Consider the following 18,741-nt stretch of genomic DNA (forward strand, 5'->3'; position numbering starts at 1 on the left):
CCCTGTTTTGTCAAGTAATAAACGTTATCAGTGTCTGATCACCAATAACAACACACTGCCATTATATGGTTCGGCTATACCTCTGTCCTAACCTAGTGTATGATGCCCTGTCAGTAGACGGTACAAATACTATGAGACATTTTTTTATCATTCAGATTCTGGAGACTACAACTGTACAGCAGAAAACAGACAGTGAGCAGGGCCGTGAAAGGGAGAAACATCAAGAGACAAGCATTCCAAATATGCTCTTTGGCATCAAAGACTGCAAAGTATCATCCAGATGCAAAAGAACAACAAACTAAAGAGAGAGCTCTCGCCTTGTGGATAGGTCGTATTGGTCTGCCAGCCTGAACAGTGGAGGACAAGGACTTCCTTAAAATGATGCAGGTGGTTGACAGGAGGCTGGCCATACCCAAGAAAACCAAAATCAGCAACCTCGTTGAGAGTATTTATATGGATGAACAACCCAACAACCCAACAGTTGCCGGAGATGCTCTCATTGAAAACACAGATGATGGAATCCGGGAACTTTTGAATTAAGCAGAAACTTTTATCCTCAATGCAACAGAAGCCACTTCAACAACACATTAAAAGGACGAGTTGGAAAAAGATGATGGGGATTTGGCGTCAGTGAAGGATATTGCAGAGGACGAGGTACCTTCCTCCTCAAAGTGACCGCAATTTAGGTTTTTGTCAGCATCCTCCAAACTGTCAAAACCAACCAAGAGCAGTAATGCTCAACAGGAAGAGGTGAGGAAATACGAACGGGAGCTTTCATCTCAGAAGAGCTCAGATTTTGAGCATGGAATGGACTTTTGGTTGGCACAGAACTCGATGACATATGTGACATTATGCCTAGATTTACTTGCAATGCCTGCATCACAAGCTTTTGTTGAGTGGATGTTTAGTGTTACAGGGGACCTGACAAGGGCCCGTCGCAACAGGGCAAGGGTCATCTTGGAGAGAAGTGCCTTCCTGAGACTAAACTGAGATGACAGATGAGTGAACTGTTTCAAGTAAACGGAAAGAAAAGACACTAATAGACTTAATGCTTAGACCTAAATGTTACATTAATAGCTCTTGCTGTTTCAGCAGTTGAACTATAATTAGTTTGTCTTATGCTGTTCTATGTGCATTTATTGTGAAAACAAACAGGTTTGCACACTGTTTTATGGGTTTTTTGATGCCATAACAACAAAAAATTAATTGAAAAAAAATTGTTACATTTGATGGGTATTTGCTCAGAGCACCAAAGGCTCACATTACCTGTAAGTGTCCTGGATCATCATCATTTGTAGAAACAGACGCCTTAATCCAGTGGACACACACACCTATAAATGCCACTCATTGTCTCAAGTCAGTCTTTAAGCAAACTAAGCACTTTTGCCAATGTATTCTAGGTTGCTATGAATGTCTTTTTGATGTTAATCTATGTGTTTTGTTCAACCTCCTACCAGTTTAAAGACAACAAGCTTTGAAGGGAACTGTCTTGTCTTCTTCATTGGTTGTAAAAGAACATACATCTGTGTCAACTACATAACAGTGACCAAAAAAATCAATTAGTCTAAATTTGTGAAATGTCACTGTCCTGTTTCCTGCACAGCTTGTTTTTCAATTTGACACATAAGCTAAAAACAGCTGTATGGAGGAGTTACACGCTCTTACCCACAAGTTGGGCAGTTCTCGTTCCAGTTTGGATGAACCACAATCTTCTCCACACTTCTTATCTGCTCATAGCCCTCCTCCTTGGTGAGGTCATGTTCGCCCAGCACCACACGGTATGTAGGATGTCTGACACAAACATAGATATACACACTTTAGATTAAACCTTCATCTGACATGAGAATGACAGTAAACTGTGACCTACCCGATGCAGTGGGCAGCAGTCAAGACCCAGTTAGGACTGAGCAGAGTGCCTCCACAGTTGTGAAAGTAAACAGAGCTGGAGAGATACTGCAGAGAAATCTGTGAAACACGAGAGATGCACAGAACATTTTTTAAATTCTGCTATCCTGTTTTTTTGTGTATTCCTGTCATAAGCAAATACTTTAATAAGGTGATTTACCATTGTAGCAGAACTGGTCTGTAGCTGACCCTTCTCTCACCTCTTTGCATTGCTCAGGAGAAGTGTAGTGATAAAACAATCAGACTTTTAAGAGTTATTGACCATCTGGAAGGTTCACAGAAAGGTGTGAACCCAGGCAGAGACAGGATGTCTGGTTGAGAGACCTCTTATCACACTCTTTCAGGGCAACAAGAGTCACTGACAACACTTTTACTTCTAATTTACATTTGGTCAAGACATTCTCATGGAGGTGCTAACTCTTTCTTGATAGCCCATGGGAGTGAAGGACAATAAAACTGCCTGGATGGACGAATGCCATGTCTCAAAGGAATCTTCAAACCAGATAATGCTGATGGGTTGTAAATTAAACATTCCTGAAGCAAACTGTTCTGTATGTCTGTGTGTCTTTTTGCTTAACCTACCAAATTGACCAAATCTCAATGTTTGATTTAACTGTAGATGTTATCACATTGCTAAGCTCGTGATCAGTACAATAACAATGCTTTCTTGGTTTTTCTAACTTACAGAATGACGAAACTGTGAATTAAACTATTTCAAAGGTTTTCTCTGAGTTTCTACCATGTAACCATACCGCCATCTAGAGGTTCATAGCGGTTAGGTTGAATGTGCTTAGCGGAAGACATTTATTAATACGTAACTATAATAGCGATAATCATTTCGGCAAATATAGTCTGCCCTTCCTTGTTCCTTCATCATATTAAAGTTGTTATACCCTTAGTCATCATGTTTATTGGGATTAGTATTAGAAAATGTTACCATGTTCATTGTTTAATGTTGTCGTTATTCATAAGAATTGTCTAACGCATGTAGTGAACACGCATGTTGTTGTTGAAGTGCCATTGAAAATTGATCATTTAAAATATATTCGATTGACCATAGTGAGAAGCAGATGAGTCCCTCGTATGACTCATTAATTAATTCTCGCTCTGTAGGACACGCCCTCGAGCGATGAAAAGGTTAGTCGCGCATCGCGGACTTCAGTCTTGTTTAGTTTTTCTTTTCGTCTAGTTAAGTTTCCTTTTTCGTCTTGTTCAGTTCTTTCCTTTTTCGTCTTTCTTCCAGTCAATCTAGTTTTTGTGTTAAGTTCTTTGTCTTTAGTTTTCAAGTATTTTTCGCTCCGTCGTTTTCTCAGTCTTTTTGTTGCTGCTCACAACTACACAGAGTGGCCTGATTTAATTCTGCAGAAAACGCACTTTTCTAATCTTCGTGAAACTTTCATTTTTGCTCGCCACGCCAAGCCGCATAATTTCTATTTTTGTTGTTAAAGTCTAGTCACGTAATAATAATAATTTTGAAGACATTTTCGACTGGCCATCGAAGAGTTTCTCAATCTTATTATTAGTAATCAAAAGCCTTGCCAAACGGCCAACAACTAACTGACCGCGCCGAAGACCTGTAGCCTGCTGCTGACCCGCTGGTCCAGGTTAAAGAGCCATCAGAAGCCGTTCCTCGTCTGTAACCGACACCAAAGACCCTCAGCTCCCGAGACATCCCTGTCCAGCACCAGCTCTCATCAGCGGTTCGCTTGATTCGTCCTGCAGACTGCTGTACGGGCCAGAGTGACAGAACATGGCGCGGAGCCTCTTCGTGTTAGTTCGGAGCAGACATCTACAGGAACATCGCTGACAAAGTAGGCATATTTAAGCGGTTTTGAATAAGAGTTGGTCCGTGAGGTTGAGATATTGTTAATTTATCTAAATTCTCTAAATCGTTCATTCAACAAATTAACTTCATAATTCACGTCCCAATTTCCCTTTAAAACCTACTTCTCACTATCGCCAAACTCATTTTACCATCCTCTTGCCATAAGTTCCTCTGTGCAGTGTTTGTGTTAATTTACCTCATCCATATAATCTATCGTATTATTCATGATTCATATTCATTTCATTATTATGTTTAATAAATAATCTTTTGCATACAAGTCGTTGTCAGACGGTGTCCTTTTGAGCTGAATACAAGCAATCCCTGTACTGAGAGTTTACGCCTTAGATTATCAGACTGATCTACTGTTGATTCATTCGTTCACTACATCAGCTTTAACAGATACAATATACAAAATCCTTCGTAGCTGACGAAGGTTGGTGCCCCTAGTAATATTAACGAATGTAACATTAATTTAGAGGTAATTCCCCTACACCATGTTGTGAGACATATGGATGCATGTGCAATATATGTCTTCTTTCATGCCATACATGTAGTTTTATATGCAGTGGTGACAGAGAACAATCTCTGGAAATACAATGTTTTTTGGAAATTGCTTATCAGTGACAAAATCAGATGACCAATTCTGACACATTAGTCTTTTTAATCACATACCTGTGCTTTGTTTCATGTTTGTTACGCTGTTTATGAATGACTCCGTGTGTCATTTCAATCCTGTTCTTTCATTCTAACTATTAACAGGGTGTTGCTGAAAATAATATTCAGCAGACCTGCCCATTTATATACATTATGAACTACAGTCATCTGAAAGAATCAGAAATATTCAAACAGAGGCCAACTTTAAGAGTTATGATTAAAGAAACATGTGAAGTAGATGGCAAATCTTTATCACCTCATCTGTCATATTGCCTGATTATTATCAATTCACCTGCCAGGGCCAGCTGTAGGGTCGAGCATCTTCCCCGTTCACCACACGGCTCATCAAGGGCTGATAGGAGGGCGTGCCACACCCGTAGGCTGGGCCACAGAAAGAACTGAAGTCACAAAGGCTGACTGAGCTCAGCACTGACACTGAAAGCTGTAACACTGACTGGAACTATTTCTCAGGGATTAGGTTGGTCTTCCTATACGCAAACTTCAGGGGGAAAAACTCATTCTGAATGAATCAATCGCAGCAGCAGGTTGCATATTCAGAGGCATTTGAAGTGTCTGTCTGAAACCCCAATTTTGGCAGTCCATTACATTCCGTGGATATTGGATTCAGGGCACAAAACACTTTTAAAGATTCAACTCGCTGCTGCATAAAAGTTCCAAAATAACACTCAGGATTTGCCCCAACAGGGAACCAAAAACCCAGAGTAACATAAGGAGGGCTGAGGTCACACTCAAAGACTGGAGGCATGATTGATGCCATCATTTTAAAATCACTGAGATCAGATTGTGAAAAGTTTGCTTCCCTTCATCTACTTGCTTTTCTAATCCCTCCTGGAGATGAGGTTGACCAACTTGTCAGTAGAGTGAGGCCATGATAAAACTGTGTATTAGTCTGCATCTTAAATCCAGTGCAGTGCACACACAGGGCGGACTGCTGTGAGTGTCACAAGTCTAACTTAGACTAGAGATGACCTGTTTTAAATCATGTGGATGAGACTCACCGTAGGCAGCAAACAGCAGGACAAAGGCAACTTTCATCATGGTTCCTGAGAGTAGAGTGTCTGAGTGTGTTTTATGACTTTTATACTCTCAAAACTGAACAGTCATCAGAGATAAACACACAAATGCACCCACACAGTCCAATCTTTGACCTGGGAAACTCTGTTACCTGCTGCATGTGTTTCACCTGTTCTTACACAACCCCTCCAGAGCCAGAGCAAAGAAATATAACAAATAATTGACTCCAAGACTTCTGGTGGTTATTTACACTTTGGTATACTACGAGGGGATGGGAGTGTGAAATAACAATCCTACAGTGATCAATAAACACATTATTAAAATTTAATGGAGGTTTTGTTGCTGGACCAGAAGAAAATCTGAGAAAAAGAATCCAGAATGCAGAACTGACTCAAAGTGATTACTTGTTTTGTTTGTTTGTTTGTTTTTGGCTAAAAAAAATCTTCAAACTATATTTGATTTGGAATTAAATACACATTTTCTTAGCTTGAATTAATTAGCCAAATCCTTAAAAAAATATTCTGATAATAAGGTTCAATCAAACCAAATGAAATCAAACATCATGATTAATTTAATGATCATATACTGATTGCATCTGCTGTACTTTTAGTTATTATTATTATTGATATGGTGAGGATACATTCAGAAAAATGTCACTGGACCGCTTGTATCTTCAGTTTCAATAGTTATTACGAAGTATTAAACTTAGATTTCATATTCAACACACACATTAATATTATGTTGTCAGCGATTTAATTAGTTCTTCTAAAGGATTTGATATATATATTGGTCTTTGGGGATCAATGAATGAATTATTCCTGTTATTGACATTGTAAATCTAAAAGACTTTGAGTGATTCAAAGATCAACAGTTAACTGCCATTGCAGGTGTAAATCCTGTTTTGGTATTTTTCCCAGAAGTGTGTGTCCTTGACATTTCTGTCAAGAAAATCTGTCCAGCAGGCACAGGTGGAAAGAACGAAGGCATGCCAAGACCTCCTCCAGGGTGGCAGGAGGAGCCAAAACACACAGCCTGTAAGGGAAAGAAAACACACAGAACACTGCAGTAACATGTACAGGACATACAGACACACCTGTGCTTCAAACAGCAGTCACTGACTGTGACCTGTCTTTACTTTTGTCAGTGTTCAACAGGTATTACACACTGATCCTCAGACAGGAGAGCATCCTGTATCAGCGACATTCCCTCAGAGGACAGGCTCATTGTGCACAAACATACTGAATTAGATAATGATCATGATAATACCTTTCATTGTACAGCAGCTGTGAATACAGGCCGTGAGTAACACAGCTTCACAATATAGCCTCACCATGAAAAAAATAAATAAAATACATATGTGGGGGTGGAGAGGTGTGGGGCTTTGTTTCCTGTGTTGCCTTTTTCGGCAGAGGCTGGACGTGGTTCTCCAGGTGGCTGTGAGTGGGCTCCAACACAGGTAGGACTCATCACAATCAAGGACGGCATAAAGACTGTGGACTGGAGAGGACTCGTTGCCAGATTGTTTCCACTGCTTAGTGGTATAGTTGGCTGTTTTCTAGTGCTTCCTGCGAGAATAAGTGTATATGTAGTTTTGTTTCTCTTATGTCAGTTACCAGTGCCTGATCTCCTGTGTCTTTTTCCTTTTTGCTCAGTGAGTTCTCCTGTACCAATCTGCAGCTCCAGCGTCATTGCCAGCGCATTAACTGATTATTATATATCAGTTGCAGAATCACAGTAAGTCCTCTCTTTGAGGCACGCGCAACAAGACACAACATGAATGGGAGACCGCAGTTTTGCCAAGGCTACCATAATAGCTGCTGATGTTCTCAGAAAAGCTTTCATGGTGAGTGCTTGAGCACCAACTACCATTAATTCATTTCTTGTTATGAAGGTGGGGAAAAAAAGGGAAAAAAAACACTCACATGTTACAAACCACCAAAACACTGATGGTATCTCACTCGGCCAAAGTTGTAGTCATCTCACTATGAGAGTGTTTAGAGAAAGAGAAAAGAAAGAAAACAAAGAGGAAGCTAAACTATGCAGTATATATGTATATGTGTAGTCACGAGACTGAGGCAAAGACATTTACAACGAAAATCACACAGCATCATCCTCAGAGACACACATTCCAGGAGCAGCAAAACAGTCAGATCCTGCCTGAATGCCTCCCGTGACTATTGAGTTTTTCCTGTTGCCTACAAACAAGTGTTTGCCTTACCTCAGTCTGTCCAGTTGTGTTCTTTTGTTTTTTTCCTCCATTCCTTGAGAGTGCACTTTTTCCTTAATCATAATTGTGTAAATAAATTACCTTTGTTTGTTTATCCTGACTCCGGTCTGTATTTGTGAGTCAAGTAAAAATTTACAGGCTGAAGCCTAACACACATATGCAGAGACAGAATATGCAGACAGTGCAGACCTCTGCTGCTCAGGCCAGCCAACACAACAAGGCTAATTGGGCCATTTAAATGTCAGCATCACAGAGATCTGAGAGACAGAAAAGCTCTTTCCTGATACTTGTGCACTTGTGCTGCAAATGTTTCGCCCAATGTTTGAGCAGCAAGATCTTCATGACGAACTGTGGATTTCTTTTTCTCCAGTAAGTGAAGCAAATCTAAACAGGATCCTGTGGTTTGTGTGATTGTGTTGAACCAGATGTGAACTGTAAATTTCCCTGCATAAACCTGCTCTGATATTTAAACAGCTCACACAGATGTTCAGGGGTATTTATCCTTCCACAAAAAGTCAACGCAAGCACTGATCTCGTTGCTGTTGTTTTTGCAAAACCAGACTTGTCGCCGCTTTTTGGCCTCAAATTTGGATGTGCCACTCATTCATCACTCTTTCTGAATGAGGCAGCAGCTGAGCCAGGCACGGCGCCAGGATTTCAATTTTGGGTGGGCCTCTTAATTACAAAAGTTAACACTGTTTCCAACTGGTAGTCTCACTTAAACAAAATGATTGGTTTCATGCTGTGGGGGACGACTAGTACGTCTGATTATGACATGTTCAAAATCTTTTTGAAAAATATTTTCAATGCCGTAGCTTATTATTTCACTGCGACAGTTTGTATTTATTACAAGTGGCACACACAGCTTATCTCGTTATCTATATTTTTGTTATGGATCAAGTGAATCAATACATCAATTCATTACGAAAACAGACATTTTAATGCCTGTTAATTCATTTTTGTTTGATCTGACTGGATTGCTCTTTAAATTGATTGCAAGGAGAAGGAGAAACAGAGCGATCAGAGTACTGGGTGACAATGACTTTTGAAAGGAGAGAGAGCATGGTGTGCTGTTCATTCATGACCTTAACTGTCTGTGAAGGTAATCTGAAGACAGTCAAGTCAGGCAGGAGTATTTAGCTCTACCTCCCGTATTGTCTACATTTTCTACAAATTCTAGTTTCGATGCGAAATGCATTTGCTGGTATATAAAAAAAAGCAATGACATGATTTTCCTAAATACACCTTCTACATAGTTGGAAAAAGACGTGTTACTATCTTCAACATAAAACAGACTAAAAACGCACGAAATATCCTTTAACTACAGGTGAAGTTTTTATCTAAAATTCTCACAGACACATTTCCTACTTGTTTTCTCTTTTGATACTCACAGTAAAGTATGCCATGGACAACACGAGGAAAACGGGCTCAGTAACCGCAAAGTAACACTGAAACACATTCTCATGTGAGTGACATCCATCAGTAGTATACATGATAATAAAGTCTGAAAATCAATTCAGTGGCAATTTAAACACTTTCTTTTGATTTTTCGATACCACAGCTGTAAACGGCTAACATTAATAATATTCCAGAACCTTAAAATCAGAAAAGAAAGCAATCTGCAAGAAATTCAAGAAAGGGGGGGGGGATATCATTTTCCTTACTATTTAATTACTGGTGACAACACTTCTTACCTCGCAATGTCTGTCTCTTAGGAACAGTAACTCAAAGAAAACATGTTCAGCTGTACATGATGTGATTGGCAGAGTGCTTTTAAAAAGCAATGAACATGAGGGAAGACGTCCTCGTTGCATATGTCCATCACATCAATAAGAGTTTTATAAGATTCTCCTCTAGCCCTCTTCCATGTGGTGTGCTGAAGAAACACCGAAAGCTCCGACTCTGTCAGGCCAATATGGAAAAGTTTTCCTGCAACGTTCAGACTTTTTGTCATATCAGTCAAGCTGCTTTCCAAAAAGGTTGCCAGTAGAATGGTTGCTGGCGGGTATAGCACAAGAATACAAACATAAACCAAAAGTCCATACAGGCTACACAACATAGCTAACACACACACACACACACTGCAAGCCTTTTTATTTCTAAACTCTGAAGTAGGCTAGGCCACACATCCCATAAAGGCTGTATCAACTGTACTCGTTCTACCGTGTTTCCTATTACACCACACGCTAAATTATCCTGACATCATTCATGGTTAAAAAGATGTCCATTACTGTACTGTAATGTGTCCATTACACTGTTCAAGTATCACAAATATTAAATTTTATTTTCATTTTCGTTGTTTGTGCTCTTATTATGACTTATAACATGTTATTGTTACGCTGCACAACTTAACAGCATGTGATGTAATACAACTCTATCACGGGTACAGTTAAGACAATCATTGCATGTATGAAAATAACCGGCTACGTGTAAACGTAGTGTAAAACTAGTGGAGATGATTGCAGGATGCCGATCAGCTGCGCTGCCTGCCACTAAACACGCCTGCCAGCCACACCTCCACCTGCACAAACATAATGAGACAATGAGACACCAGAAACTCAAAAAACAATACCAAGAAACCCCAAACCCCTACACGAGTATCCACTGGCCAGGTCCAATGTGAAAAAGTACTTTTCTTTACCCAAGCTTGCCAATGACTTCTCAATTCGGGGAGTAGATGAGCGTCCTTGTGAGTCACTGAATTAAGCCTGTGATAATCCACACAGAATCTGAGTGTCCCACCTTTCTAGCATACAAGGCCTTCACCTTCACCATGTTTTTGGTGGAATGTGTCTATAGCGCTTTCGCACAGGCGGGGTGTCACCAGTGTAGATCACATCATGTGTGGCAAAAACAGCTCTGGATCACACACAGGATCCCAGATGGGCAAGGAGTAAATCTGATACCAGCGCTGACAAGTTTGTTCATTTGGTCAGTGAGCTCCAGCAGAGGGGAGGAAGGTGATGGGATACCCAGTGAAGATGATGAGCTAGATGGAGTTTGGGCAGTTGGAGATGGTGACCTAGGTGAAGTTTTAGAGATTGGGGATGGTGAATCCTCACGAGCAGTGGCCCCTGGTGGAGGACATGAGGCATCCCCTTTTTTGCTCTGGCATCCCTCATGGTTAGAGCATACAGGCGGGGGGAGAGTTGGTTCTCCTTCATGTTTTGGCGTTTGCTGCTTTTGTTTGGATTCCTCTTGTCTCTTGTCCTTGGGAGTGGGAACAGTGTTACACAGGAAGAAAGATAGATTGGAGGCAAAAAGTTTTACTCCCGACTTGTTTAGGGAAAGTCCGTCTCCTTTGAAAAAATGTCTGCGGTCCCCGAAAAAGTTAAAATTGTCAATAAAATGCATTCAGTGGACATCAGATGCAGTTGAAAGCCATCTGTTTACTGCCAACAGTCTGCTGAATCTCTCTCCTCCTCCTCTGACTGGTGGTAAAGGCCCACTGAAGAAGACTTCAGCATTCACAGGGCTCACCACATTTAGCAGTTTAACAGTAACGGCCCGCTAAGTAAAAGAGGGTCAAGAGTCCTGTGCCTATTAAAATGTTTATTTAAAGGCATCTCCAATGTGCAAATGCACCTGCATTATAGCTCCCATATGTTTACTGTCCCTCCCCCACGTATCAGTGGGCTCCGTGAGTGGAGCAGACAACATATGAGTGTTTATGTCCTGCCTTGGTCTCCTCTTCTGTAAAGCTGCTGATTGTGCACATTTCTGTCAAGCCTTGGAAATGATGCTGTGGTTTCCCTCCTGCCTCCTGCAGTGGAGCACCCTGAGCTGAGCAGAGGAGGCTGGATGGAGATGGGGGAGGAGGTGGAGATGGGAGTGGATGTATGGGGCTTTTGCTTTTGAGGAATGAGCCCTGTCACTCTCTCCCCCAAGCAACTGGGGTGGAAGAGAGAAATGAACCAAAAAAAAAGGAAAGATGGTTGCCAGTTGCTGTGGGAAACACAGAGCCGTGCACAGCAGTTATCACATTATTTACAGGTGAGGATTTAATGCGTCCTTCAGTAATGAGCAGCCAGCCAATGGCCTGTGATCTGAAGCTCACTTACTCACTCACTGGGCTGAGCCAGGCAGCTAAAGGCTGAAGGAGTCTCCTCAGAGGGAAAACAAACCAGCTTCCACTGCTATTTTTCACTTTATTCTTTTGTACTCGAGTATGCAACATCACGTGTGCCTCTCTCTCTCTCTCTCTCTCTCTCTCTCTCTCTCTGCGTGTGTGTGTGTGTGTGTGTGTGTGTACATTCAGAGAATTCACCCCTTCATGTGTTGCCCTAAGTCTGAAGCCTGGAGGAGCAGTTTAATTGGTTCAGTCACCTGTGGTTTCTCTCATTGTTTGACATCCTGTTGGATCACTCCCTGATCAACACACTGCAAACTGGATTCAGCACGAAGCTCTAAAATACACAATCATGTGCAGCTTCATTTGACTGATTGACTGAAAGAAAGATGCTGTTTCTCTTTTTGTTCATGATACGTATAACATCTCTATGAATACTGCCTCCTTCTCCTCTCTCGGAAACCAACCAGCCCCCTCCAGTCACATCTGCACAGTGACTTCAAATCAAACACTGACACCTTGTGGTCACCCACTGAAAGTACAGACCCTTCAGTTTCTACACTTGGGGCCTGATTTACTAAGATCCCAAATAAAGAGCGCTAAATTGCGTGCGCACATGGATAGATTGCGCGCGCTGCCTGCGGCTGATTCACTAAGATTAACAGCACAATTGACTACAGGTGCAAAAGTAGTTGAGCCCTCCCTATTTAAATGAGGATTTTGCGTGAGTTTTTGCGCGTTCACCATGGCGAATGCAAGCGAGGAGACTCCACGGAAGCGCAAGAGCAAATTCGAACCCATGGAATTGGAGGTGCTGGTACAGGAGTCAAACACGCACATTGCTGAGTTACAGCAAAGGAATTTGACCGTCACAAGGAGGAACGCAATATGGGGGGCAATCTGTGAGAAGGTTAATGCCGTGGGGACTCCTCCTTGTGACTAGATCCAAATCAGCTCCTACTTCACGGAGAAGCTCCAAAATGGCATCGTCGGATAACCGATATGTCTCTACTATTTTTTTCTTCGGGCATTCCAAAAAGAGTGACACGATCAGAAAAGCGTTCTCTCCGTTGCCTGTCCTGCCTACGCCGCCTCCTCGCAACAACGACCGCAGCCATCTGTGCGCATGGCTGTGCCAGGTAGCCTAAGACATGACGTTCAAACGTGCTAAATATGGACGCAAAAATAACTAGCGCAATTAGTTTCAGGTTTGGTAAATCATATTGCGTGCGCAAAATGATTCTATTTGCATCTACTCCGCCCAATATTTTTGCGCGTTCTGGCTGGCACGCCTATATTGCATATTCATGAAGGCAGAAGTGCAAAACGAGTAGCGCGTGTTATTTTGCCCGATTGACAGACGCAATCCTCGGTGCGCCCGGTTGGTAGATCAGCATCATCATCTCTTTGCGCGTGCTGTCGCTTTTCCGCACGTGTTTACGCACGCAAAGCTTTAGTAAATCAGGCCCTTGGTCTTTACAATCAGCTCCACCTTCACCAGCTGCAACATTAAACTGGTGAACACATCAATGTATCACTGATTATAATCTGATAATATATATTTTTCTGAATTATTCTTTGGTACCTTTGGTAAGTATATGTTGATGCTGATACTTTTGTACTTTTACTTCAATACGATCTCAAATGCAGGACATACTGTTCTCAAGTAATTGTATACAGTGGTATTACTACTTTAACTTCTGTAGCAGATCTGAACACGTCTTCCATCACTGTACAACTGCCAATATTGGGGGGGGGGGGGGGAGTAGAATAAAACTTTTAGTGTCTCCAAAGTGAGCTGTGTGAACGTGGGGCTGAAGACTACAACTTTGAGAGTGAAACAAATCTTGGTGTGTGGAGCTAGAAAGAAGTAAGTTTACTAGACCTCTGTGGCTTCTTGTCTCTGCTGCAGGCCGGTGGCTCAAGGCTGCATTAGCTGCTACTAGCACAAGACACTCCAATCCCCAACCAAACTGACCAGAAAAACATGATATTTCTGGTTCTGCTGCTTCGATTTTGATCCCTATTTTCAAACTGTGCATCATGAGGTCAGCAATATTTTAAAGAGTGCAGTGCTGACAATAGTGTACAAGAAATCAACATCCTTTATCTCTTAATTTTAACAGGGAATTATGTCATACATGCACCGTGCAAGGCAACTTTAAAAACTTTAAAATACAACTGCCAGTTAAACTTCATATACACAGCGAAATGTTTTTAGTGATGCTTTTTTTGGTTGTTAGTTTGTTTGTTTGTTTGTTTTCTGAGGTGTTCCTGAGCTGATTCACCATTGTCTATGATTAGTTTTATTTTCATTCCTGCTGTGAGCAGCTCCTCCCTTTCCATTCTGTGCATTGCATTTTGGGAGAATAGTGTCCCTCAGCAGCACACTTCACATTTAATAGTGTGAATTTTGGCATTTTTCCAGTGTGAACACACCACATACTCAAAACCTGATTAGAATTAATTTGCAGCATTCAAGCACAGCTTTGGTTTGTATTGTTTCCACTATAAAAACAAAAGTGAAAGACAGCTGAAACATTCTGTAGATGATGAGTGAATGAAGTTTATTGAAATTTAAAAGGGTCCAGGTCTTCAGTACTGCAGCATAGTCTGAAAGATAAAATAGTTAGAAATACTGAAAAAGACAGGTCAAATGAGGAGAGACTGCACTTTCACCCTGAGGTGCTGTATAGTTACTGTTTTAATATTACTAAGACATTGCTGCATGTTTGCATGTTCTTTGTGGCAGATGAAGGATCGCAGCCATGATATTAGATACTGTATACTAGTCCCCTCTAAACACAAGGACCACCCTTCAGAAAGTTTAAGCACACACCAAAAATACAAGCCTCTTAATGACTTTTCTTAATGCTAATTCATTTATTTAGTTAACTATTTACTTATAATTTCTCTTTTTTAAAATTTATACCTACATAAATTCAAGGGCTTAAATATTGAGACTTAAATGTCTGCAATGGGCCTGTATTATATCCAGCATTTGTTTGTTCTGTTTTTTACTGGAACTGTTGCTACTAATTTCCCATGGTTGCTTTAGTGTCCTCAGTGGCAGATGATGCCCTGCTCAAAGATGGACTTAAGCTACAGACAAGTAACAATTTACAGTGTAAGAAAAACACTTAACAGCAACATGATTGATTACGTATACAGTATACTCAAATTCAAAGAATTTACACTTCCCTTAAATTTCATTCATATTTTTAAAAAAATGAATTATCTTGTGTGAAATCCTTAACAAATCCAGAGACAATAAACAACAACAAAATTAGCAACAATCTAATATGTTTATAATGTATAATAAGATCAAAATATGGATGATTAATGGATGATCTGATCTGTTTGTCACATGCAGCTGTGTTTTTTTCTCTGACAGAAACTCACATCAGCAATCCAGTCGGTGAAGGAAGAGGTGCGAGTGAACACCGTGGGCTTCTTGATGGCGTTGCATCCTAGGACAGACACGAAGCTGGTAACCCCCTGCACGTACCATTTGCCACCAGCACCCTTGCAGTTCAGAGGGCCTCCTGAATCTCCCTGCAGACACAGACAGAGGACAGGTGAAGGCAACAGATGGATGCAGGGTGAACCTGCAGTTCTTATTGTGCTGTCATGAACAGATGAGGGGAGCGGTACGTACAAAGCAGCCAGAGCGAATGTCACCACCAGCACAGACCATTGTGGTCCTCACACTGCTGCCCCACCAGTCTCTGCGGGAGCAGGTGTCATGGCCGACCACAGGGAGGAGAGCCTGCTGGAGCTTAGAGGCAGCAGGACCATTAGCTGGGAAATAAGGTGACAGTGCTTCTTAATTTGATTGTGATTGAAATTAGATAAGCCAATTTATTATTCTATTTAAATTCAGAATAAAGTGATATTAAACTGGTGGAGTACAGTCCCATCAATGTGTTTATAATGTATCATAGGTCAGAATGAGTGTGCTGTCACATTCCAGATGCTTACTGGAGATTCTTCCCCAGCCAGTGACGTAGCAGGGGTCATTGTTAGGAGCGATCTCTCCACTCTGTGGCACACAGGAGGCCTGCACCTTGTCGTTCAGATTGGCAGGTGAGGCCAGTTTGATCATCGCAATGTCATTACTGAGCAACAAGAAAATCGTGTTAAAACATAAAGAAAAATCTCATGGATAAAATTTAGTGAATGAATGTCATATTGATATTAATATTGACAAAAGAGACAAAACATGCTGGGCATCAAAACAGTTTGCTACCATTAATTAAAAGCATTTCTAATAATAGATGTTGCTTATTCTGCAGCCTCAGATCTTCAGGCAGGAAGTTCCAGAGCTGAGGAGCCCTGACTGCACAAACCAGGTCACCTTTAGTCCTGAACCTGGACTTCTCAACAGCCAGCAGAGTCCTGCTTGAGGATCTGAGGCTCATGGCTCATAGGTGAGCAGCAATTCAGTAATATAACTGGGAGCTAAACCAGTAGGTACTTTAAAGGTAATCAGTAAAATATCAGAATGACACTGACTGGTAACCAGTGAAGAGGTTAAAGCAGGCCTGATCTTGTCTTTTGTTATCTCTTAAAAGCTGAGCAGCTGCGTTTTCAATACAAAAGATGTCAGAAAAGTATATAATATAATATAATATAATATAATATAATATAATATAATATAATATAACATTTTTGAGATGCTTTTTGAGACGCTCCTCAGTTGATAAAAACATGATTTAACAACTTTTGGACCTCGTTTTTTAAATGAAAGGTCAGTTTCCATTATTCCACCCTGGTTTCTGTCTGCAGGTTTTGTTTCCAGGGAACCAGTGTTTTCATAAAATTGAGATGGACTTTGGAGGACCAAAAGGAATAATTTCAGATTTGCTTTCATGGAGAACGTTTTGAAACACTCAGTACTTTAATTCTGACAGAAATGATAGGAAGTGACAGAAATTGTCTTCTTCATTGGCTGTAAAGGGACACATCTGTGTCGTCTGCATAACCGTGACCAAAAAAATCATTTAATATAAGTTTGTGAAATGTCACTGTCCTGGAGTTACACCCTCTTACCCACAAGACAGGCAGTTCTCGTTCCAGTATGGATGAACCACAATCCTCTCCACATTTCTTATCTGCTCATAGCCCTCCTCCTTGGTGAGGTCGTAATCACCCAGCACCACACGGTAGGTAGGTCTGATGTTAACAGAGATACAGTTTAGATAAAACTTTCATCTGACATGAGAATGAGAGTAAACTGTGACCTACCCGATGCAGTGGGCAGCAGTCAAGACCCAGTTAGGGCTGAGCAGAGTGCCTCCACAGTTGTGCAAGTACTCAGAGCCTCTGAGAAACTGCAGAGAAACCTGTGAAACACATGAGAGACGGATTTAGATCCACACATCACCTTTTTTGTGTATTCCTGTCATAAGAAATTGTTTTAATGAGTTGATTTAACATGTTGTGAGACATATGGATGCATGTGCAATATATGTCTTCTTTCATGCCATACATGTAGTTTTATATGCAGTGGTGACAGAGAACAATCTCTGGAAATACAATGTTTTTTGGAAATTGCTTATCAGTGACAAAACCAGATGACCAATTCTGACAAATTTGTCTTCTTAATCACATACCTGTGCTTTGTTTCATGTTTGTTACTCTCTTTATGAATGACTCTGTGTCATTTCAATCCTGTTGTTTCATTCTAACTATTAACAGGGTGTTGCTCAAAATAATATTCAGCAGACCTGCCCATTTATATACATTATGAACTACAATCATCTGAAACAATCAGAAATATTCAAACAGAGGCCAACTTTAAGAGTTATGATTAAAGAAACATGTGAAGTAGATGGAGAATCTCTATCACCTCATCTGTCATATTGCCTGATTATTATCAACTCACCTGCCAGGGCCAGCTGTAGGGTCGAGCATCTTCCCCGTTCACCACACGGCTCATCAAGGGCTGATGGGAGGGCGTGCCACACCCGTAGGCTGGGCCACAGAAAGAACTGAAGTCACAAAGGCTGACTGAGCTCAGCACTGACACTGAAAGCTGTAACACTGACTGGAACTATTTCTCAGGGATTAGGTTGATCTTCCTATACACAAATTTCAGGGGGAAAAACTCAACCCCAATTCTGGCAGTCCATTGCATTTCATGGATTTTGGATTCTGGGCACAAAACACTTTTAAAGAGGTTTTGCCCAAACAGGGAGCCAAAAACCCAGAGTAACATAAGGAGGGCTGAGGTCACACTCAAAGACTGGAGGCATGATCATTTTAAAATCACTGAGATCAGATTGTGAAAAGTTTGCTTCCCTTCATCTACTTGCTTTTCTAATCCCTCCTGGAGATGAGGTTGACCAACTTGTCAGTAGAGTGAGCCCATGATAAAACTGTGTATTAGTCTGCACATCTTAAATCCAGTGCAGTGCACACACAGGGCGGACTGCTGTGACTGTCACAAGTCTAACTTAGACTAGAGATGACCTGTTTTAAATCATGTGGATGAGACTCACCGTAGGCAGCAAACAGCAGGACAAAGGCAACTTTCATCATGGTTCCTGAGAGTAGAGTGTCTGACTGTGTTTTACGGCTTTTATACTCTCAAAACTGAACAGTCATCAGAGATAAACACACAAATGCACCCACACAGTCCAATCTTTGACCTGGGAAACTCTGTTACCTGCTGCATGTGTTTCACCTGTCCTTACACAACCCCTCCAGAACCAGAACAAGGAAATAAAACAAAATAATTGACTCCAAGACTTCTGGTGGTTATTTACACTTTGGTATACTACGAGGGGATGGGAGTGTGAAATAACAATCCTACAGTGATCAATAAACACATCACCATAAGTTAATGGAGCTTTTGTTGCTGGACAAGAAGAAAATCTGAGAAAAAGAATCCACAATGCAGAACTGACTCAAAGTGATTACTTGTTTTTGTTTGTTTGTTTGTTTTTGGCTAAAAAAAAATCTTCAAACTATATTTGATTTGGAATTAAATACACATTTTCTTAGCTTGAATTAATTAGACAA

General features: G+C 41.0%; 2 protein-coding genes across 2 annotated transcripts in view; both read right to left on the reverse strand.

Moving 5' to 3' along the window:
- Positions 1-5,443, reverse strand: part of LOC143318466 (chymotrypsin-like elastase family member 3B) — a 10,139-nt gene extending 4,696 nt beyond the window's left edge. The window contains exons 1-4 of the mRNA XM_076726826.1: positions 5,404-5,443; positions 4,677-4,765; positions 1,868-1,965; positions 1,666-1,791 (exon numbers count right to left, since the gene is read on the reverse strand). Of these exons, the coding sequence (XP_076582941.1) occupies positions 1,666-1,791; positions 1,868-1,965; positions 4,677-4,765; positions 5,404-5,443 (353 nt within the window). The remainder of the gene's footprint in view (positions 1-1,665; positions 1,792-1,867; positions 1,966-4,676; positions 4,766-5,403) is intronic.
- Positions 5,444-14,310: 8,867 nt separating this feature from the next.
- LOC143318018 (chymotrypsin-like elastase family member 3B) lies at positions 14,311-18,258 on the reverse strand. The gene is made up of 8 exons (XM_076725901.1): positions 18,219-18,258; positions 17,603-17,691; positions 16,963-17,060; positions 16,768-16,890; positions 15,697-15,833; positions 15,374-15,516; positions 15,118-15,270; positions 14,311-14,328 (listed from the first exon to the last, which is right to left on the reverse strand). The coding sequence occupies exons 1-8, from the start codon at positions 18,256-18,258 to the stop codon at positions 14,311-14,313; spliced, it is 801 nt and encodes a 266-aa protein (XP_076582016.1).
- Between the last annotated feature and the right edge of the window lie 483 nt (positions 18,259-18,741).

This window comes from Chaetodon auriga, chromosome 3 (genome assembly GCF_051107435.1).
Source record: "Chaetodon auriga isolate fChaAug3 chromosome 3, fChaAug3.hap1, whole genome shotgun sequence".
Taxonomy (NCBI): domain Eukaryota; kingdom Metazoa; phylum Chordata; class Actinopteri; order Chaetodontiformes; family Chaetodontidae; genus Chaetodon; species Chaetodon auriga.

Excerpts from the sequence above, each read along its gene's own strand:
- LOC143318018 (XM_076725901.1), bottom strand. The coding sequence starts at position 18,258 with ATGATGAAAGTTGCCTTTGTCCTGCTGTTTGCTGCCTACG. Across the intron at positions 16,891-16,962 it reads ACTGCTGCCCACTGCATCGG|ACCTACCTACCGTGTGGTGC; the intron begins GTAGGTCACAGT and ends TGTTAACATCAG. Across the intron at positions 15,271-15,373 it reads ACATTCGCTCTGGCTGCTTT|GGAGATTCAGGAGGCCCTCT; the intron begins GTACGTACCGCT and ends CTGTGTCTGCAG.